The following is a 24,169-nucleotide window of genomic DNA, read 5'->3' as shown; positions in this document are numbered from 1 at the left end:
TTGAACAACTCAACTTTGAACAAATCCTGTGATATAATCAAAAGCTCAAGAACTGCCTTGCGGTGGGATTGTTTTCTCAGCAGGTGTTTCCAATTTCAAGAGCTGAACATGAACCTCGGTATTGTTAATGTTGTTTGAAAATGGGACAATACAGAGCATCTCTGAATCAAATCCAGATCCAGGGTGTTACAAAATGTACAGCGTAACAATGGAACATTTTATGGTTGGTTTACATTCTTCATACTGAGTCAGCTTTTGGATTTAGCACCTTCTCCCGGCGACTCCCTCGCCAACAGTGCTATGATTGTTCACATAGTTGTTTTTCAGTAGTGTCCACACAGCCATGTTTCAGCCATAACTGTCAGCCCCTGAGGACTGACCTTGAATCACAATGGGTTTAAGAGATTTTAGTGTATCACCTCAGTCGTAGTTAATTGCAAGCGCTAGTCATCCATATTACCTGTTTTATTTTTGCATAGGTGTGACCTGTCTCATTACATCAAGGCTTTTCTCGTGATCCCTCTCGATGTTTACCAAACCAGACTCCAGCTCTCGTTAACCCTCTTGGATGCCGCTGAGGCCCAGAGGCCAGACGTTCGAGTCTGCTGTCATTCTAAACAGTAAACAGGAGACCTGCTGAGGTGCCAGTTTCATGCTAAGCGACGGCACTAAGGCATACACAAACAACATTTCATACCATAGGCTTCTACTTTTTATCCCCCAAGGAAAAGCGTCTTGTGATGCCAGAAAAGTTTTTACATCATGCACAATGTTATATCAGTGAGGTTTAGCTTTGTGACGTCTCACAAAGTGGGGTATTTTAGCCCATTATTGACTTTTTTCAAAGCAACATCTGTCAGACGAGGAGCGAAATTTACACTTCTTCTTTCCAGTTTCAGTCCATTCCAGTCTTTATTACCTTCATGTCACCGACTGATAAGGAAGTTCTGATTTAGAAGTCGATAACGGGAAGAGCTCTCAGCAGCACAAAGCCAGTAAAAGCTGATTAGCACGGGATGGTACCACTTTCCTATCACATCAAGTGCTAGCCTTAGCGAAGTGAAACAAACCAAGCAGTCTATTTCCCCCAGAGGAGAGAGAGCTAAGCGAAGGCAATCGCTAACATACCATTTTCCAACTCAGTTCACAAAGAACAGTACAACTTCTAGGAAGTCATTAAGTGGCAAGGTGGGGAAAGGTTTAATTGACATAATGTTAAAATGTTGACGACATACTTGATCACCATTTTCTTGCTCTGCAATGCCTGAGCATCGACAGATGACTGGAGCCATATGTTTGACTGATGATATAGCACTTTATCAGACCAGGAGCTAAATGGCAGTCAGTGTAAAGGTGTTAGTATAATCTCACATACAGCACCAGGGAAGCCATCAATATACCACTCATTTTCTGTTTACTAAAAAAAGAAATCCATGTCTGCTCATTGGTAATTAGTTGCAAATTCTATCTGAGTTTTTTGCTTGCTTTCCTCCAGGGAGGTCAGAGGTCAAGATGAGCTACAGAGCAGCATCCCAGGGGGAATTCAAGGTCTTTCTCAAGGACATTTTAGGTTGGGGCGACCCTGTCACCAGGCTTTTTTTTAAAACCACCTCCACACCCTTACTTTCTGTTGGCACCAGAAATAAACTGTGACATGCAGGAACATCCTATATGCACACACTTACGAGGAATACTGGGAGTTTTGACCCCAAAAGCATTAGTCAGTAAGATAGTAAAGATTCTTGCTGTATACTGGGATCCACCAATCCATGTGATCAGTAGATTAAAAACTCATGTCCCCTTTAGAGTTGAAAATGTTTCTATCAAATTGGGCTTCGATAAAACGTAATTTTAAACGATACAAACCTTCTGTGCATCGCTCCAGACAGCCGCTGCAGCATTTAAAGCTGCAAATACTAAAGATTTTTTGTGGAATTCAGATTTGTACGCGCCACAGCTCCACATCAAAACATGTGAGCAAATAACCTGCCTTTAGTTCCTGTTGGGAATAGTTGCACATCGGTTGTGTTTGTGAATGCATGTAGAACAAAGAATAAAGTGGCGCACTGTCACAGGCTATAACACAGAAAAATCAATTACAAGCGTTCAGAATAAAGATAGCCCGTGAGATTATGAGGATCATTTTTACAAGGGCCCACTAGATGATACACAAAACCACCTGCCATGCAGTTATGTAATGAATTATGTCAACATAACTGCAGCCATCAAGCCTAACTTTCTAGCCTTCTTTACAGTCGAGGGCGGAAAGTGTATTCATGTGCAAAGCATATAGCAATGTGTGTGTGTCTGTGTGTAATGCAGTATAGCGTCTGGCGAGGTTAATAACAGTTCCCCCAGAGGGTTCCTCCTTCTCCCTCTCATGCTTCTCTCCTCTAATCAATCGTTTCAAAACTGAAAAAAAGTCACTTCAATCATCTATTGTCAACGGAGGTAACCATTCCCTTCTCTTGGCACTCGTCTCCTGCTCTCCCGCTCACTCTTCAGGGCCTCTCACAAAATAAAATTGTGTGGTATCTCCTCTTTGTGACCCTTCATTTGGCAGACAAGTGGGCAGAAAAGTAAGCGTGTTCCTATCTCCCTTGCCATTTTGTTCTATTTTCTAATGCCAGTCGTTCTCTCCTCAACCCCTGCCCTTGTACAGATACTAAAGGTTTTTATTGATCTCCCATGAACCCCTCCTGTCTTCAGCTTGATCCTTCAAGCTAAGCCTTTTCATGAAACACTGCACATTTAGTGTCCCACATGTTCCAAGGTCACTGAAATTCTGCAGAGGTAAGCCAGAGGATGACAGTTTTTGTCGGAGGTCATGTGGGAGATCTTTTTTTCTTTTTCAACATTACAGGCGCGCTGTAGAGTTAAGTTGCAAACAAACAAAGTTACATGTTATAAATTTCCTTCCTCGTGAAACTGTGTATTGTTTATGTCCATGTTTCCTGGCTGACAGTCTCAACAGCATTGCTGTAAGTGCTGAAACTCCGTAGGGTGCCTGTAAACACATTTTCAATGCATTTGTGTTGCTGCTGTCTGTGAGTTTTAAGGTTACCGTTGTTTATTGTTATTTATTTCGTCTGGCGTAGTTGTTACCTCGTCAACAGCTACTTTTCCCATTGTTCATACTGAAATATGCTGTATATTAAACACATGTTTACTTACATTCATACAGTAAATAAAACAATATACAACAATATCATATTACACCAAATGTAACTACATGAAAACCAAACGTATGACGTACAAAGAATAGAACAGTAAAACATAAATACATCTCAGCTCACGTGCACACGCGTACTGCAAAGAAACTTCTATAAGCGCCATTATGCCCGCTTATGCGTAGACCTGTCTTTAAAAATTTAAAAATTTGCTCAATTATGCACAACCCAAAGCTAGTCCGGGTCTCTTTTTTGAAGCCTCTGACCAAAATAATGCACTGCAATCGAGATGAGCTGGTAACCTGCAAGATTCAACTTGGAGTAAAACCAGGGAAGAATCTTCATATGGTAGACACCCCTATTCCCATTTTGCCGCTTTATTATTTATGTGACAGTGCTGCATATCTGCCAGTGTGTGCAATGACTGGGATAGAGGGTAATGACAGTAGGAGTGTTTGAAAGGTGTGTAATTTACAACTTGTAGAAGGGTAACGGTAGCACCAGTTAGCGGCTAGCTCGAACATCTTTCAGTTCTGGTATAATGGCTTTACTCCCCATACAGTAGGCCAATCCCGTTGTTTCAATTAGTGCATCAGTTTGAAATCTGCATGGGCAGCTCCTTAGTGTTCCCAACACAGTACCCCTAGAGCAGACGAGTCCCCCATTGTTAAATTTCATATTAAAACCACTATGTATGAATTCTTCATGTGATTACAGACTCATTTATTGCTCTGATGATAGTTTCTGATTGTAAAAGAATGTGATAATCCTGGTGAAAACTGATGCAGCTGCTCTCAGCTGTGACATAAAAGTCTTTGGGTCAGAAGTCTGCATGGGCTGAGGGGGATAAGAGCGGCGAGGAGTGAATTATTCAATGAAATTAGTCTGTCAAACAAAAGAAAAAAGCATTTATCCAAAAATTAGAATTTCTAATTTACCAGTAAAATGATTGGACCTTGATTTTGGAGGCAGTCTCACCGCACTGATTATAATCTCATTTTCAGCGGTTGATTCGAGAGTTACTTTTCCCTCTGCACAACCGACCGTCTGCTGCACTGACCTCAAATAGTCATCACACTGGAGACGTGTTTTTATCCTTTCAGAGATGTCTTTTATTGACCCGGAGCTCATGTCATTAAAGTATCAGGTCAGCTTGCTGGTCAGACTCGCTGTGTTTGAGGGCTGTGATGGCCCCAGTGCTCCAGCCAGCGTCTGCACCTCTTCTTCTAAACCCATCTCACATGGGTATTCATACGGAGCTGAGCTATTATCCCCTGCAGTCCTCTGAGGACCTGCATCTGGTCTCTGGCCCTGAGCATTTTAGCAGATCGCTTTATGCTGCGGCTCAAGTTACACGGTGCCTGTTCTCCGAAGTGCTCATCAGTATCCCTTTCAGAGCCATATTGTGAAACAATTCAGTGAGCTCAAAGTGTTTATGGGAGCTTAACACAGATTCAGCGGGAAAGCCACAGAGAAGGAGTCACTGACACACAAACACACTGGCAACTAGAAACAGAGTGCCTTCCCACAGCTCCACAGTGGAAAGGTCCACAGCTGGAGGTGTTATCAACAATGTGCTACTGTGGGATGGTGAAAGACACACGATGCTTAAAGCTTCGGGGCATCCTCACTATCATCTCCTTTCTGTCTTTTTTTTTCTTTTTTTAAATCTGACTGTCAGCCTCAGTTTCTTCAGCATCTTTAGAGAAATCTCAGCTCTCTCGAGCACACCCACAAGCAAGCAAAGTGTCTTACTCTCCACGCACATGCACTCGCAAGCAGACATTCATATTGGCCTAGACACACAGGTACATATGCAGACACACACGCTTATCCATCCTTATCCTAATGTCGGTGGCTGTGTGAGCCCCTGGTTAACAACTGTGTTTGTTCTCTGCAGATGCCGGCTCAGGATCAGGAGATGATGGTAAGATTGCTCTCCTCCTCCCCCTCCTCCTCTAACTCCACGTTCTCCCTTTTAATGTGTTTTTCTGTGCTCACTGTCCTCCTCCACTGAAACTATGATTGCAACCCAGCATCGATATTTATAATATTTATAAGAGGCATGTGAACTGTAAGCCTGGACAAGTTCAGTTTCTTTTTAAAAAGCTGGGGTAATTCATGGCCCTTGACAACATTGCTGAACAAAACAAACAAGTCTGGCTTGAATGTGCTTAAAAGTTCTAAATATCATTAAGTCCTTTACGTCAGACAGCTCTCTCTTTTTAAATGTGTATTACAACAGCAGAACATAGAGTTTAGAGTTTGCTGTCTAGACGCCGACCTCATCACTCCCCACAAATATGTTTACATGAGATATCGGAGGAAGGATGATTAAATATCTCCAACCCACTAGCCCGAGCTTGCAGGTGTATGCTGGGGCAGCGGCGGGGCTGAAAGGGCAGGCAGTAATACTGATGCAGGGCAGGAGTGAGAAAACAGAGGGAGCGCCTCGTACGTCGGTGTCAGACACCAGAGAGGATGACAAAGCAGTGGTATTTGATGCCCTGAGAATGAGAACAGGCTAATATGCAGCAGAGCAGCTCGACTGCCTGAACTAGCTGGCAGGTGTCACTCAATTAGATATATTCAAATTTGACCATAATGAACATTGACCACATATCAGAATCATTTAAATGTATTTGTTTTAATAATGTGAGGTCACTACTTTCTGATTTCATTGCATTCATACACCGTATTGTTTTATTCATAGTCGCTGGAAACAACAAACAGTCAGGAACTAGTTGGTCAACTTAATGGAGCATTCAGCAGCATTTAGAGCCAGATAGTTCAAGCAGGAGTGGGTGAATGTTGAGCTTTCATTCATCTGGTGGACATAAACATAAAAACACCTCATATGAATGTTATTGTGGCTATACGTGTGCCTAATGTTTAAATTGGCAACTGTGTTTGCCCTCATTATGTGACAATATATCAGTGATGTTGCTTTACCTACATGAATGAACGGAAGAAACATTCTATTCTATATGAATGTTGTTTTAGCTTTTTAATTTGATGCCAGTTGTAACAATAAGAGCTACCCCTGCCTGCCAACAATTCAAACATTAACATGTTACAAAAACTCTTTCAGCTACAACATTCCTTTTTTGCTGCAGCCATATCAATACACATTTCATTTTTTTTTGTTAAACTGACTTCTACCTTTGTGGGATAATTCAACAGGAACCAATTTACAAATATTTACAACAACAAAAAAAAAGAAGAAAAACATGTCTACATGGCTTTGCTTGCGTCAATTAAAATGATCTTTTCTCACAGCGTCTGTAATGAATGATAACATAACTGACAGAAAATGATTATGATTAAAAACACAGGCTTGTGATGGATTTTCTATTTCTAGCTATTTGTAAGTCTTAGGAAGATAATTTTCATTTCATCCTGAGATTTGTGGCCTGGGAGACAGGAAATTATTTGAAAAACATGAGAGTATGATTTGGAAAATGTTCAGCCATTACACAATCACGCAATCTGTAGTTAGTACTTTTCAATAAAACATGAAATATTATTGGAAGATCTTCTTCTTCTTCTTTATAATATTATTATTATTGTTGCTATTATTATTAGTAGTAGTACTGGTGGTACTGGGATTCCTAATCTCTGTCTGATTAATTTGACCAAGGTTTTTTTCAGTTGTATAATTGTGAGCCCCATAATAGAAATTAATTTATACAGCGAATGTGAACCACCTCTGTAACTGTCCCACAGAAAATACTCTGTCAGGGCTAGTTTAAGAAAGATTGATAGGAAAGATGTTCTGTTTCTCATTTAGGATTGTGTTACATTGCATTGCTTAATGAAAGTGAGTTACGGTGGCTGTTGTCTCAGAATGAGTTTACAATTAATAAACTGTGGAGCTGAAAGAGGACGTTAGTTGGGAGGGGGTGACGACTGTGCCAGAGTTTATTCTAATAAGATGGAGAAGAGCTTATGTCTGCGAATGACGTTTTATGAATGACTTTTGAGTGAGTAACTAATCCTGTAAAACCCCCAACTGATTAATAATGTGTCATTCAGCTAAGACTTTCATTTGTTGCCTAATTGACTAACAAGACTCGAACGTCGGCACAGACAGTACGCAGTCAACAGTCAAGCTCGTCTGTCAGGGCATGTTTGTACGCATGCATATATTTACTCTGGTCCGTCTCTATCTGTCCTCCTGCGTGTTTACCCATGCAGCTCCTTCATTAACTCCCATGCATGGAGCTTCACCAAGCATATATGAGAGAGAGATTGGAAAAGAGATTAGTTCCCCCCCAAAAAAAGACGGCAGACAGACAGATGAACGAGCGGAAATGAAACTGGTGCTAGGTCAACCAGAGAGAGGGAGAGAGAGAAAGAGAGCGAGAGAAGGGGAGGGAGGGTGAGCGGGTGGAGGTGGTGGTGGTGGGGGGGGGGCGCTGGACAAAGAAATGGCCCCAGGAAAGTCGCAAAATAGATAACAGAACAGAGGAAACAGAAAGTGAGTGATTCATAGATGGAGGGAGAGAAAGAGGGCAGACAACTGAACTGAACAGAAACATGAGGAATTGGAAACAAAATGAAACATAATTTTTTTTATATACATCTTCTGAACTTAATACTGTAAACATGTGCTGTGATTTACATTAACTCATTTATTTGACAGGAATCGTTGTGCCAGCAAAGAAGCACAACCTCGACTTGCATTGTGCAGTCATATGTGGGTTATGAAAATTGACATTAGCACTTACGGACTGCTTTGTTTCTGTTCTTTTTATCCCGCCAAGTAATGCCACATAAGCTGACTGTAACTCTGTGCTGTGCTGTATAGTGGACAAGGATCACACTTCCCCGGAGTGGTTTTTTTTTTAGCACTTTATTGCAAGACACTATCATGATTTTCACCGAGATTGTAGAGAAACAAAACATTCACTGGATCCCTTTCGTATAAATAATCTATGCCCTCCCATGGAAATGTCTGCAACAAAAAGAGAAAGAGAATATGATGTGCCCAAAGAAAGATAAATACTATTCCCATCAAGCAAATGAATAACCAAATTATTGCTACATCCAACTGAAAACTATGACAACAACAACAACAACAAAAAAGCCAATGTATGAATATATAACATGCCTGCTCCAATGAGCGTTTGCTAAACCTCTTCCCCAAATCCATTGTCCAGTCATTGGTTGGCAACCATGACTGGGCATGGTAAACCTTTTCAAAACCAAAATTAAAAGAGCAAAAGTATAAGGGGTTGACTAAACTGTCTGTTCCACCATGAAATGCAAACGTTTGCATGTCCAGCTAACTAGCTTACAGACAAATGTTGCTTCCATGGCATTTGGTTCGGCCCATTTATTTAAATGACAGTAGGCCAAAAACAAGACTATAGTTTTGGTTTCAGAAGGAAAAACAAACATTCATTCATTTATTTATAGGTCAAAATTACTTTCCTTAATGGATGCAGCTGCTGGTTACGCTTCTCACAGAGCAACAGCACAAAGACTACTAAACATGGCGTGAAAAGTAACCGTATTGTCATAAAAAAATTACAAGAATAGCAGACATGGAGAGTCATTACACGCATTAAAACTGGCCGCTGTCCTCTAAATACAAGCCAGAGCGGTTTGCCTCACAAAAGCTCATTTCACTGTTCATCTTTTTAAACCTCCGAGTGGTTCAAAGTAGAAACTTCAGAACTGTCCGTATTCTCAAACTGTCAGACTGATGTGACGAATCGATCATTCAGGAGGAAAAGAGACAATTAAGAAAAAAATAGCTCGGGGGGGCACAGAGGGTATTTGCGCAGTAGAGGAGTTAGATGGCAAGGACGGGAGGAGGACAAACACAAACACACCCTATGAAGATAGAATCGTGGCGGAGGTCAAAATAGATGAGAGAGATACAGTAGAAGAGACGGAAGAGAAGGAGGAGGGGAGCTGGCAGAGGTGGAGGAAGAGGAGAGCTGCTGGTGTTTTATGAGCAGGGGAGAAGGTTAAAGAAAGTGGTTGTAAAAGGCGGGTTGGACTCCTATTGAGGAAACCAGCAGTAAAGAGCCATCCTGGTAAAAATCAAATGTATTTTAATGGCCACTGATAAATCTACACACATAAAGCTCCGGTCAGCTGGGTAGTTGCCAGTTTCACTGGCGGTAGATGTGTGAATGTGTGTGTGTGCAGGCTGGCCATGCCGCATGTGTAAGCTTGTTGGAGCGTCTTCTCTTTGTGTTTTTTTGATAAGTGAGAACACAAGTCGACTATGCAGGGAGATGCCCCCAAGACATGGGTCTGGTCACATGGTCCCTTTAGTCAGAATCAGACATTTGTCCAAATCAAATTGTGCAGCGGGGAAATTGAATTGCGCTCACATGATCATGGAGGTACAAAGGACAACTAAAGCCTTGAAGATCTCTCTGAGTCTGAGCACATCCTGTACAAGTGCTTTTTTAAACAAGACTACAGTAAACCACGCTAGCAGCTGATTTTACAGAAAACCGTAAGAGGGACACAATTTGAGGCTCAAAGTTTGTGAGAATGAAATGAAAGAAAAATGAGATGGAGAGATGTAGGAAATTCACTCTTTGTTTTCAGCCATGCTTGCTTCATGGCTTCATGGATGGCAGAGTCCGTCAGGTCGACCACTTTGGTCCAGACTGACCGATTCGACAAATACTTGATGAACTGTCATGGAATTTATGGACAGGTGGGAGCAGTCTTACAATGTGTCAGAACGATGGACAGGTTGATGAAGGAGAGAGAGACAGAAAGAGAGGGTGGGATGCTTTTGCTGCCTTATTCCAAGTATTATAAAGTATATTAACTCACCTCTTATTGAGAAATGCAGATGGGATAAGGTGGAGATGGAATGAGGTGTGTGGTTGGGAAGACCACTCAGGTTTTCACTCATCGCTCCTACTGGCAGGAGTTTGCAGTCAGAAACATTGGCAGGAGACGAATGCTGTTGTCTTATAAGTTAACAGATTAAGGTGCTATCAGTTATAATAAGTAATACCAAGCTTAACATCTTTGCTGATGAGTAGCCATCGCTGCGTTGACCGGAACCAGTTTGCAGCCTCATGACAGCCGCCCATAGAGAGCACCCTGCCCAGACCACATGTCTGGACCAGCCATGTCTTAGGCAAAGAGATAACGTCATCTGCACTGACCAGTGCACAGCTGCATACATTTCAAATTACAGATGACAATATTTCTCGTACTGTGTCATCTATGCAGCATTAGAAAGGCTGCAACATGTGGGTCGATCTTTATCAGTTTTCGAAAATACCCCAAACTTCAACTTTTGTCGCTCAGGTGTTTTTTTAGTCTGGAACTATAATCCAGCACTGATTTAGTCTTATTTCTTTAGGCATGACGTATATATATATATATATATATATATATATATGGTGCTGGGTCTCATTCCTGTGCATCATCAGTCTTTTTACCACCAACTATATTTATTTATCACTGTTACCATGTTAGTTTAATGTTACCACGCCTGATTTGCTGATTAGCACAAAGCACAGCTGCAGGGGAAACACATACTTGTGTTGCTAGAGGAAAGGTTAAGGGATCACAATGACCATGAAAGTCTGCACCAAAGTTGTGTGTAAATCCACTCAACAGTTTTTTAATGTTTCTCAACTGTCTCAATTGAAACATATTACATTGAACCGCAACTGTAGGGATGACTCTAGAGGGGGTCATCAGTGACCAGGATTCATCCTCTGGGAGCCATGAATATCTGTACAAACTTTAATGGCTATCCATTCATTGAGATATTTTAGTCAGGACCGACTGATGATGGACCAACACCGCCATCCCCAGAGGAAAAGAGAAATCCTGTAGACCTTAATTGGTCTTGAATAGAATGACTGGTGAGGAGCCAGCAGCACTCTCCTGCCTCAAGCCCCAAAGTCAAAGATTTAAACTCTGTCATGCTCCTGTGGGCTAGCGGCATTAAAGTGACCTAATTTCACTGCAGTTTCGAAAGGTAACTCTTATCTAAATTAAGTGCTTTGCCAAGGTCAAAACAGCACCCTGTAACTTATCAGAGCCATTTTTCTGTTTGACTGGCAAAAAAACCCGACTCCATTATGAGGGAGAGAGCATCCTTGGTCTAAATAATAGTATTTATGGGGCATTGTTCTAATTGTTTCTCATTCTTTTCAGCTACCTGTTTCCCTTTGTGTTTCTTTCAAATGATTTGCTTGGTTTTCATTAGGCTGAGACTTTTCAAGCACTAGTCCCTGAGTACTGTCAAGTATGTTCAATGACTTGAGTATGACTCAATGAATGAGCATCAATGACCTGTCATTCCATCACCGATGATGATTCAGCAGCATCTCCAGATAGATAATAATATTAGATGTATATTTGGATATTCATGTACTCATGCACCACGCCCTGTCGCCACTCTTAATTTTTCATTTACTTTTCTGAGTGTTGACAAATGAAAAAGTAAACACTGCACTTGGCTTAATTGAAATACAATAGCCTGATTGGGGTAATTAATCTAATGATCAGACCCACAACACTATGGATTTGCAAGCACTTCATTAATTTGAATTAAGGGCGAGGCTCCACTATGGTGCAATTATGAATTCAATTTCAATTGATCTCCCTTGGTCGGTATGCAGCAACGCACAAAAATGATTATATGAGGTGGCACTCCACACTATTATTTTATTGACTCTCAAAATATTGTAGAGAAACGTATTCAATCAAAAAGCCTAATGCTGCAGTGTTAAGTCTAATATTAGCTAACATTAGGCGTAATGATGAATAATGTGCTCTGCTGACACTCTGCTCAGTCTTTGCCGTGTAGAGAATAGATGTCATAGCACATAAGAAGACCTCATTTACCTGGTCTGACTTTGGAAACAAGTGGAAGTTAGAGAAGAAGAGAACAGAACAGGCTGGTGAGTTACTGAGGTAAAATAACTGGCTGACCTGCGGTTCCCCTGCTGATTGTTCCATCCGTCTATTCCTGCTTCAGCAGCCTCCACAATGACGAGCTGCTTCCCCAGTCACACTGCTGTTGCTATGGTAACCAAGTTAGAGGTTTAGGGAAGTGAGTAATCTAATCTTCCCACTTTGTGGCATAGCGATAAGGCTCACCACCGCCAGCCCACCCGTGTGTGTGTGTGTGTGTGTGTGTGTGTGTGTGTGTGTTTGTGCATGTCCTATTTGGTCATTCCATGCTGCATGTCTCTCTCACACACACACACACACACACACACACACACACACATACAAGGACACAGAACCTATCTAGCCAATATGTTCCACCCTAATAGGCAGGTGAAAGCCGAAGGGCAGATAGGCTTCCAGCCTTGTTGAAAAGTCTGAACCTTACTGAAGATGGCATTCCTCAACATTAAAGGAGAGCGCCACTGCTTTTATTGAAGCAGTTTAGGAGAATCGTTGGTGTCAACGGAAAATTTGAGATTGTTTCACCAATTTCTGTATTATCAAGTCAATGCAGTGCAACATTTTAATTTCTTTTCATTTATGTTTGAAGACAAAGAGACCAGTTGACACACTCTACACTCTGATTGGCTGCCGGGCTTGTTCTTGTCTCAGTGGGACTACTTGCTCTGCTGGCTTAAAGAGGCAAAGACCAGAGCATCCAACCACAGTTTCTGTAACCTAACACTTTATGAATGGCTATACACTGTATACACACACACAGCTTCATCACCACTCAAACAAATAATAATTCAAAAGTTTATGTCCACGCTAATTTGTGTAAGGAAAGCTTTAGCAGAGAAAGCTGTTGAAAAGTTTCCAACATTAGATACATCACAAGCAAGACTGAAAATAAAGTCAAATCATTTACAGTTTATAAGAATTGTCTTAAAACTTTAACAGGCTCTACTCACATATTTTATGAAATGCCAATATAATAATCAATAGATATTATCTGAGCACCGGTAATGTAATTATGCATTATTTTCTGTGGCTGTGGCTGAAAAATGGTTAGCATAGGTGCTAATGAAAGCTAGTTGGTGTAGTAATCAATTTCTTAAATATGTCATTTAAAACACTGACATTTTATATATATAAGTATATATATAATATATATATATATATATATTTTATATATAAGTGCAGTATATCATTCCAAAGCTAAAAAATAATGCTTTCATTGGTACATAAGTCACTTTGGATAACATCTACCAAACTGCTGCAGTCCATACTCACTTTCTACTCAGACTTGAGGCTGATGATTGTGAAATAAAGATAAAAGGTTTAGTATCTTGTTCTGGTAAACATGCTGTATACACAAACATTCCTCACAGAGGGAAAAGGAAGGGCACACGAGGTTTATTGTATTGTACATCAAGATAGTCCCTATGTTAAAACTGATCTATCTCTCACAGAGCATACGTTCACATGAGAAAGGATTGGCCGATAAGCCTTTATTTTGGCATTGGGATAACGCTGTAATATAAACCGAGAGGGATAGGATCTGAAAATGAGACAGAAGCAAAGTCGTTAGATCCCTTCATCCGCACACGCTCACTCTCTCTCTCACTCTCTCTCTCCTTTTTCCATCTCTCACCTCTGCTGCTTTTGCTTTTTCCTTCGTCTCTCCACGGGAACGTATCCAATCATACCACTCTGAGATTATTATTAAAATTTCCATCGCCAGTGTGTGTGTGTGCGCACACAGCAGGGGCTCTGAATGAGATGAGTTAGGATGGTGCTGGTGGTGGTGGTGGTGGTGGTGGGGGCGGCGGCGAGATTCAGACAGTATCTGGAGTGAGGCGGGAATGTAAGCGGCAAGTGGCAGCCATCGTGTGTCAGAGCTATCAGTGGAGGTGGGTGAAAAGTGGGACGGAGGCTGATGAGAAAAGCGGGGTCACCTTTGGGCCAGCCCTCGCTCTCACCAGCGCCAGGGATTTTATTGTCATATATTTTTGTCATCCTGAAAATAATGGAACAGGGCTGAGACGGAAAGTGACACGGGAAGAGAGGAAGATTGCGCCAAATCGGGGGGGGGGGGGCATGGAAAGGGAGGAGTGGACAGATATTGGGATGGAGAGATGGGAGGATTGGCCTCTTTTCAGTAATGGCAGGATTTGACTAGGATTAAGAGATGGAACAGGGGAATCAGGTGGGCACTCTAGGAAAGAGTTTGAGCTTTGTTGTGTGTGTGTATGTGTGTGTGCACGTGTGCGTGTGTGTGTGTGTGTGTGTGTGTGTGTGAGTGAGGTGGGCGTACTCACAGCAGGATTTGAAATGTTGCGGACTGCCCCTTCCAGTTTGAGTGTGAGGTACCAGTCAGCAGCTGTGAACCTCCATATCAAACTTGAGAGAAGAATTGATTGTAACAGTGCACATGTGGCAGCAGTTCCACATAATGTCAAAACATACAGTAGATAATAATACAAATGACAGATTGTATCTTCATCTTCCAGGGGAACCTGGCATACTATATATCAGCCCATAACCATCTGCTGTATACTCAGCCTTACAGTGTAGCTGTCATGGCTTTAAAGACTGTACTCAGGGAAACAGATAGGATGTCCCAGATAAATGAAGGCTCATAATCCTTCATGCAGCAGCAGCAGAGACATCCACCCGCCCTGTTGGCCTTCCCCTGGGGATTTCAGGTCATGGCTTCTTATGTAAGCCAGATAAAACCACTTGTAATGGGACAATAATGCTTGTCTCAGCTCAGTTTCTCTATTTCTATTTTTCCAGAAATTGTCCATTAACACTATTACTGCTATATTTTGAACCTGCCCAATTTCAGTCATTATATCACAGCTTTCCAGTCCCCATCTTAATACGGGTGTCACAACTGATGATCCACGATATGCTGATTTTTTCTTTTTCTTTTTCCCTCCATTTCCTTTTCTAGATATTGGCTTCCAAGCTCAGTTGATGTTCCTTTTAGAGTTTCTTCTTCCCCTGATCATTTTCCACCAGTTACAGTTTGGTCAAGTCCCAGATTTCTGTAATCACGCCAGCTGTCATTTCCTTTGTCAGCAGCAAGCTAGTGCAGCTCATTAGAGACTGTGTGTGGTTGGGTGATGCTAGCAAAGCAGGCTCGCAGAGACATGATGGCCTCAATTTCAGGTATGAAGGAAGAAAGAAAGAATGAAAGAGAAGATGGCGAGGAGATATTATGGTCTCTCTTGAGGGTCATTCTACCACGGAGAAGAACATTTTCTCATTTGCTTGAAGATAATTGCCGCACTTATTATTCTGCTGATGCCCAGTTAAGCAGTAACCCAGAGCAGGTCATTTATATGGGACTTATATTCACAGCTATGGTGTAATATCTGCTGGACACCCCATAGATAGTTGTTGGTTGTTCTTTTTTTCTCACCTTGTTGTTTACTGAAGCCATTAATTTAGTAAGCTATGATACCAGAGCAGATGATTGCATTGCAACATTGTCAACCGTGGGCTCCATTAGTGCATTTATTTTACAGTTAACATTAGAAATCATGACATGCTACTGGCCTACATATAACTAAATACGCAGTCAGTCCATTTTGAATACCTACAATGTAACATTTTATAGGTTTAAATCTGCCTTAGAAAACATGTAAACACTGTACAAACATTGTACATACAAACAAAAAATGTACAATGTGAAAAAATGGCATGTAGTTTTGCTTTAATGTACACTATTTTCCTTTTTCCCTCTTAACCCTAACACAGTTTGAATCATCATGAACCAGAGGCAGCAGTTTCTAATTTTTCTCATTGACTGTGCAAATGAGCATTTCGCTCGCTCTCTGGAGGCGTTCAACAGCGTTGTGATCCATATGTAAACATCTGAAGGCTGTTTATTTGCAGGCTTCAACACTCATCTCAGGAGGAGCGGGCAGATCCCTCGTGGCACTTGAGCGCGGGGGAAAACTGTGCGTGCTAAAGGCTTTGTGTTTTGAGAGCAGAACTTGTAGGTTGTGCTTTGGGAATGACCGGCGTGGCTGGCAGTTTGTTTACATTAGAGAAGCGGATCATACCGAGGGTTGAAATAGTGCATTGGCAGTGAAGGGACAGTCTGCGTCTTTGTTTACTCTGCGAAATTGCAGCTGCAGGAGCTGCGTGAAAGTGATCAGATTAAAAGTGCAGCATGATGAAGTTAAGACTACTGAAGAAAAGCAATTGTTCAGCAATGGCATGTAAATATTAGAGTGGATTATGAGAAAAGGACAGTGGTTTAACAAACTTTTTTCCTTTCTCCAACATTATTTAAATGTGAAACCCACCCAGGGATCGTCTTTAAATTACTTCATGTTTTTTATTATTCTGCACCAGCAACAGCCATGGCCGGAGGCAAATTGTGAAAGCGATATCTGAGGAAACGCCTTGAGGGAATTTCTTCAATTTGACACAAACGAGTTGACTTGGACTTTAGGATGAATTGATTGGGTTTTGGTGGTCAAAGGTCAAAGTCACTGTATAGTTATTTTCACTGTGTGTGAAAATGGCTATAACAATATATAATTGGCTATAATTCAAGAATCCATACACTAATTATAGCAGCATTTCACAAAAATGTATAAGAGGACAAAAATGATGAAGTGATGACATGACAACACTTTTCTGGCCAATAGGCAACATCATAACCCAAAAACTGAAGAGGCGACTGGGACCTCATTTCACATTTGATTAGATACTGAATCGGTGACACTAATCTTGGGTGCAAACCTTGAAACAGTGCTGACTGTAGAGATCTTCCTCCACCTGCATCCACCTTTTAGAATTTGTGGGCTTCTTTGCAGCAACATCTGTGTTTGAAGCATTGTCTACTGTCATGGCTAAAATGTATAGGCCAAACGTGAACACACACAGTATAAGGAATTTGGCTCATATAGCATATTGTGAGACCACCCTCCTCACTTTCTCTCCCTGGATGAAAACCACAACAGGCGACCTCCTGTTCCTCCGCTAGTCCACGAGCTCATTGGTTTCCCTGATATTGACCTTTAGGTGACTGTCGTTGCACCATGTGATGAGGGTCGCTGTCAGTCCTCTGCAAAACTAGTCTCTGAGTGAAGACACCATGTATCACCATGAGCCGCACACGTCAATGTGGTGATAACTTCCATTTCGCAAAAATAATGCGCCTAATACCTGTTATTGAATTGCTGCCAAGTCTTCACTACATAGATTATATGAATCAGGACGGACGTGGATGGAAAGTGCGACTTGACAATCTTCAGTCTAGGCAATGTACCTCATCTCTTTCAACCTCAGCTTGTCTTTTTAGTATTATATTTCCCAAAATACCTTTCATCAACCTTGTGTTGAGAGTGTTTGTATTCAACTGTAGTGCACTTTAGGTGAAGATAATGGTGAGCCTCTGAGTTACATCCTGTCCTCAAAGCAGCTCTATTTAGGTTTCTCTCTGCTCTTCTTTCTTCGATTTCTTCCTGTGAGACTGTGAATGTAGATGCACAATTACGCATTTTAAAAAAAGATGCTCTCATTCCTCTTTCATGCTCGTGATTGGCAGTTACTGTAACGCACAGACTAAGATTAGACAGAAAAGATCCTAATGTTTTCTGTTTTTATACACAAACAATTTGTCAAAGTCCCCCCTCTAATTAAAATGTGTCTCACTTGGTGTTGCTTCACTGGGATGTTTGAGCTTCTCCGTGCAGAGTCATGTCTGACGGAGAAGCAGGAGACATCTTTAAGTTATATTCACATGCTCATAGATTCTAGAGAAGGAGGACAGATAATCTTAAAGTTTTTTAATGACGTAATTGAACCATCGTTTAGGTTACAAATAAGTTTTCCAAACAGAGTGTCTCTACAAGTCTTAAAACATGAGATCTTTAAGGTAACAATTATTGGGGGCATCCATCTGTCCTCCACTGGCGTCGGCATGTTGCTCTGCTGAATACTGCAGCTCCACCAGAAAGTTTTAACACATCTAACCATATTATTGCTAAACTTGTGAATCACACTTAACAGGTGACATCTACTGTGGAGGAGAATATTTGGAATAGATAATTGTTATGTTTGAATGTATATCCATGAAGCGTGAAATGGAATTACAGCATTTTAGATGGAGGTTTCTTACCAGTCTTTAAGTAGAGTCTGTTTCTTTCCTCAGAATTGATAACTAATATATGTTTTTTGTTAAAGTTTGCACTCGTGGTAAAGGAATATGTTACTTGGCAAATGAGTTGAGAGTTTTCTAATCTTAAGTTGTGACGCAGTCCAAGCTGCACACCTCAAGTTGCACAGGTGTCATATTATCCTCACATTTGGCGTGTCATGTACCTTCGGAGAAAAGAGAAGCAAGGACGTGTTGAATAGCTGCAACAGCTGTGACATTTCTACTACATGTGTTAATTGTAAAGCCACCAAGACAATTAGCATGCTTCTTTGTAAAGTTTCTCTTTTTTTTTTTAAAGAGTAGCTCCCATCAAACCTCTTGAACTGTAAAGAATTTGAGTTGCAGCAAAACAACATCAGCATGGATCACATGAAAATAAAAATGGACATGGACAAAAAAAACAAAACAAGAAGTCACTTGAGTGTCTCTGAGCTTGCTTACTGTGTTGCAGTATTATTCTACCTCGTGCTCCCCTCCAATGCTTTTCATTGCCACTGCAAACTCACTCAATCTAGGAGCAGACCTTCAAAATGTACTAGCAGAACGTTGTTGTCATGTTTTTGTAATCAATACATTTCCACGCTAATTAAACTATGTTTTGTATAAGTATGTATAGTGCTTTACAGACAGCTTGTTGCTAAATCGATATTTTTGATCAATTACATACATGAAAATATTGAACAGAAGAAAAAAAAATGCCTCAAGGTAATAATAATGATAATAATAATAATAATAATACATTTTATTTTTAGGGCGCCTTTCAAAGCTCACAAGGTCGCCGTACAGAATACACATAAAACATACAATATAATAGATAAAACAGGTATAAAAACAAGCAATAAAATACAGTAGCAGTGCAAAATGAATCAGAGGGAGTAGGAAAGTGTGAAGAGATGGATTTTGAGTCTGGATTTGAAGAGCAGTAAGGAGCCGGTGTTACGGAGGTCAGGGGGGAGTGAGTTCCATAACTGGGGGGCCGAGTGGCTGAATGCTCGGCAGAGGGAACAGAGAGATGGACAGAGGAAGAGGATCGGAGGGTGCGGGTAGGTGCAGGTAACCCCCTTGACCCCTTGTGGCCACGTTATTTTTTGCTTGTTGTAAAGATGGACACTTTTGATGGCTGTTGAAGGCCTTTCCTGCAGAAGGAAAGGGGTTTATGTATGTGCAAGAACTGGTCTGCTGTGTGTCAGACACTGGTTCAAAGTGACAGAGGAACTGACGGCGCCACAGACAGTCAACCAATGTCGGATGAAGGCTAAGCCTGAGCTTGACTTAGCTGGTAAATACAGTACATTTGATTACTTATGTAATATTTAAAGCTTTTTATATATTGAAATGTGTCTCTTGGAGTGACAAACTCACAGAAAATTATCACTGAACTCTGCAGTTCTCCTCAGCTCGACAGGGCCTTGTCACTTGAACGTAAACATATGCTGTTTTTGGGCACTTGCTGAAACGACTTATGCTGTCATCCCTCTTGGGAGAACAGCTTCAGACCCAACCAGAGCTAAATGGAGTGTGACTGCTGAATGCACATATATATGCCACAGGTTTGTGTGGGTTTAAGCAGATTGGCTCATTTCTTTTAATAGTAAAATGTGGACTGTATTAAGTGGTATAGCAGCCGTATATCATAGTGTTGCACAAACTGAGGTACCGGAAGATTTTCACTAGTGTGTTTATTTGCACCAGGGTGCAAAAACCCAGATGGCTGTTGTTCACACCTAGTCCGATAGTGCAGTATAAGGAAGGGCGCATTCATGAGCTAGATGTGGTTACGGCAGCAGAATGGTTTAGGTACGGAACTTTTACCCAGCAGGTCAGGCATCAAAACCCACATGAGGAGAGCTACAAACAGTGATTCATTTGTAGACTAAGCTATCTTATATATTCCAGTTTTCTTTTATCATTATCAGTATTCAGTTGCAGTTTGGTTAGGTTTAGGCACCAAAACTACTTAGTTAGGTTTAGGAAGAGATCATGGTTTGGATTAAAGTAAGAAAATCATACTAATTAAGTGCAAAGAGTGTTTTTGGCTGCTGACACCTAACAGCCTTTTTTGATACTATAATTTGTGACTGTGCAGATATCTGTGCTGTCAGATGTCTCAGCCAGTGACCACCAGCTCCTGCCTCTTCCTATCCTTCTGCCCCCACTCATATCCTCATCACCCTAATATAGCTTTCTTGTTTTGCTATTTTCTCCAGCTCCTTTCCCATCGCTCGGTCTGATCCGCAATCCTCTATCCCCTGTAGGTCTCCCTTTAGCCCTGGCCAATCCTCTGAGGTGGTCTTGTGCACGCAGGATTAGCCATTAGGTTGTAGTCTTCTCTTCTCTTTCCTCCCCTGAGACCAAACCCTGCTACCACCCTCCAGCCGCCAGGCTGTCCAAGGCTCCTGTCCAACACTCAGTGGTGTGTGAGGGGCCCTGCAGGCTGATGGTGAGATTAGATGTGGCATGGTGAGGCTCAGTGGGCAGCCAGCTCACACCGGTGGAGTTGGGACACGGTAGTTGCAGGATGGAAGCTGACATTTCCTGAGATTTTTTGTCACTGATGCATAATGCAACAAACAGGTGATGGGGACAGAAGGGGCATTACTGTGCCAAGCTCACTAAAGTGTGGGTTTTCTCAAGGATACGAGGGTCACTACATGGAAATGTCAGGGGACTGTCTGCTCAGAGGAGGTGTGCATGCAGGGGTTACATCAGAGAACATTCTGTCATGATCAGTTTTATTGATCAGTTGATATTGAGATATATCACAGTATACATCAAATACATGTGATTCCCTTTAATTTAAAGAAGTACAGATTTTTTTTTTAAGTTTGTCTTAATTCAATACGCAAATGCTATTTTTAAGTTGAAAGAGTTATTGGTCACTGTTATCATTCCTCCTGCCCATGAGCATGAGCACACTAAACTCCTAAACTTCTCTTATGTCCATGTCCCAAGTCGGACTCGCCAAACTCTCTGAACACGCTTGGACAAACTTGTTGTAAAGTGCTTGTTTCAGCCTGACGAATGCCACCTGTGTATGAGGAGGTGTGCGACCACGAGATTTGATCATTAGCATAATCCACACCCCTGAAATTGCCATGTATGGGGACAATGGGGACTATAACTCACTTAGTTATAGAGTTATTAGATGAGAGAATAGTATAGCCCACAGTAGGTGATAGTACTACAGAGGATACTGGACCCAGACCTGCATAAAGAGAGTTTGGGAGCTTAACGCAAAACAATGGAACATTGGAATGGAACAGAAGTTGCTGTGCTGAAATACGCCAATAAGGTCGTAAACCTCACTGTATATTAGCATCTAAATTAATTCAGATTAAGGCATTTTAATCCTTCAACCTGCAATAATTTAAAGGGTGGAGGAGTTTGTGTCAGTGAATGCTTTGAAATACACACTATCACTGTGTGAGTGCATTGCACTAAATGACACTCTGACATTTTCTACTAAATAACTATGTGTGGAAAGCAAAATGCATTTTATCAATTGATTTATAAAGTCAGTAATCAAGGAAGCATTTTTTTTTTGCTTTGACTTTTTATCACAGGTCAGAAGCAGAACTACAGTGTTTGTATACAATAGATAACTATGAGCCTGGAGCCTTTTCTCCATGACCATGAATGCAGAAACATACTTTTGCATACAAGGAAAATGTGTGTGTGTGTGTGTGTGTGTGTGTGTGTGTGTGTCAGCTGCCATGATTGCTACAAGATCATACAGTTCAATGCCGCTGGCTGAGAGTGTTACAGCACTTGAGAATATGGACAGAAATTACTTTTATTAGACACTGCTGTAATGATGAGCTGCTCAACAACCGAACAGTCGCTACTCGTGGCGCATTTGGAAAGCTCTTGAAACATTGCCTGCTGCAAGGTGCCACACTAGCCATGCTTAGCAGTAATAACTACACCCACACTTGCCAGTCAACAGTTGCCAGCTTATTAGATACACCTAGCTAAAACTAATTCAGTATAATGCTCCAGCCCTGAAATAAGGCCTCCCTCCACAAAGGTTATAATGTTCAGGTTTTTTTTAAACTGTTTTAGAGAGGTGTTGATTCAACTGTACGCTCATTTTGGAAGATGTGGTGCTGTCCAATTGTGTTGCATTATACAGAAAGGAGTGTCTGTCATTTAGTCGACCCTCACTGCTATAAATAAGAGCGGACAGAATGATAGAAACACGGTGCAGTTCAGCATCACAAACTACATCAACCAAAATGAGTATACCTTCATTAAGAGAGGATTTATTTTAGACTGCATTAGTTTTAGCTAGGTGTACCCAATAGACTGGCAACCGAGTGTCCTTGCATGTACATAGTAGTTCTGTGTTTATTTTACCTCCCTTTTGTTCTGCTTTGTCGGCCGTATTTTTTTCACCCTATGTCCATTTTCATTTGTATTAGTCTCCACGTTGTGCTGGGAGTTGGAAAGCAAATATTCCAAGGTTAGAGCTGCCTATAGCTGCTTTTACAAACTCCGGATGAAATTAGTTGAATTTACAAAAAGCATGCAGATCCATATCTGATATGGATAGAAAATTAAAATTCTTTGCGAGCTGTGTGTGAGGACAAATAATGGAGTAATAGAAGGAAGGAGCGATTCACCAAAATCATGGCAATCCGTTTCAAATGTGATGCCTTGGTGGTGCTATCTGCCACATTCATATAAATTTAAATATACTTGAAATTAAGCAGAAACAAGGGCATGAATGATTTAGCGTGGTTCATTAAAAAAACTTTTTCCATCTTAATAGACAGTGAGTGCTGTGGGCCAGAACTGTGGCTTTGTCATAATGCATTAGTAAAATCAAACTTAAAATAGATGGTTGTCCTCTTTAGGGAGGAATAGCCTGCATTGCTTTCTCCCTGTGTTATTTGAAGTCCAATGTGACTTGCTTTAGGCTAGTTCAGCGTATTTCCGGATTAAAACAGGGCTGTTGTCTGGGACACAACACAGAGAGAGCGACTGTTCATAACAAGGCCAAAGCAAATATAGAGGGAAAAAAGCCATAAAAGCTTATTCCACACCCTGTTGTTGGTGAAGCAGGGCACTGTAAAATGCTTTTTGCATATTACTGAGCTGTTCCAAATTCCAGACACGCTTACTTTATAACTCAAGTTTTTATTGTATAATCAACATAAACACCAGCATTTGCAGTGGTTTGTAAAGACACATGACTAATTGAGAGACTATATAAAGACACATTCACACTAGTCTGTGCTTCACTTCTCTGTGCAAAAAAAATAAATGAATGTTTGTCAAAATGATTTCTATTCACAAGGACTAGTTCTTCAACTCTTTTTGGGCACCAACTGAAATGATGGCAGCGTATCAAAAATAAGCAAGTACCAAAAGTTGGCTTTGAGTGCTTGTGCAGATGAACAAGAAACCTATTTCCTCATATTCCCTTTTTTTTTTTTTTAAACTTAGAAACAGTTTTAATATGGATTCTTTGTGTGGAGACAAAATTAATGATGCGTTTGACAAGTTTGATTCATTTTGTTATAGAAAATAGTTTTAATCAATAAAAAATAGTCTATTTGATAGCGACAGCGCTCATTAATGAACATCAGTGAAAAAAACAAGAACATGCTGTACTTAGCATGAATGCTAATTTACATCTGTGTTCCCAGAAGTAGCATGTTGTAACTGTTTATGAGCAATAAGTGGACGGGGGCTTCCTGGAGACTGCGGCTCCACATAACCAGACAAGACTCCATAAACAGTGTCATGAAGTGAGCTTTAACGGTGCTAGAGGCGTATTTTTAGAGTCATTTAACGAAGTATTTTTCGACAGAGCCAGGCGCGCTGTTTTCCCGTTTCCAGCCTTTATGCTAAGCTAATGATTCCTTTCTTAATAGCCGTACAAATTAATCTTCTCATCTCATTCTCAGCAAGACAG

General features: G+C 41.1%; 1 protein-coding gene across 2 annotated transcripts in view; it reads left to right on the top strand.

Annotated features, from left to right (window-relative positions):
• tmeff2a (transmembrane protein with EGF-like and two follistatin-like domains 2a) overlaps positions 1-24,169 on the top strand; it is a 94,177-nt gene that overhangs the window by 44,863 nt on the left and 25,145 nt on the right. For both annotated transcript variants that reach the window (XM_070838422.1, XM_070838421.1), the window contains exon 4: positions 5,071-5,097. In XM_070838422.1, coding sequence (XP_070694523.1) covers positions 5,071-5,097 — 27 coding nt within the window. The remainder of the gene's footprint in view (positions 1-5,070; positions 5,098-24,169) is intronic.

Source organism: Pempheris klunzingeri, chromosome 10 (genome assembly GCF_042242105.1).
Source record: "Pempheris klunzingeri isolate RE-2024b chromosome 10, fPemKlu1.hap1, whole genome shotgun sequence".
Taxonomy (NCBI): domain Eukaryota; kingdom Metazoa; phylum Chordata; class Actinopteri; order Acropomatiformes; family Pempheridae; genus Pempheris; species Pempheris klunzingeri.
This window is presented reverse-complemented; position numbering and strand designations above follow the sequence as displayed.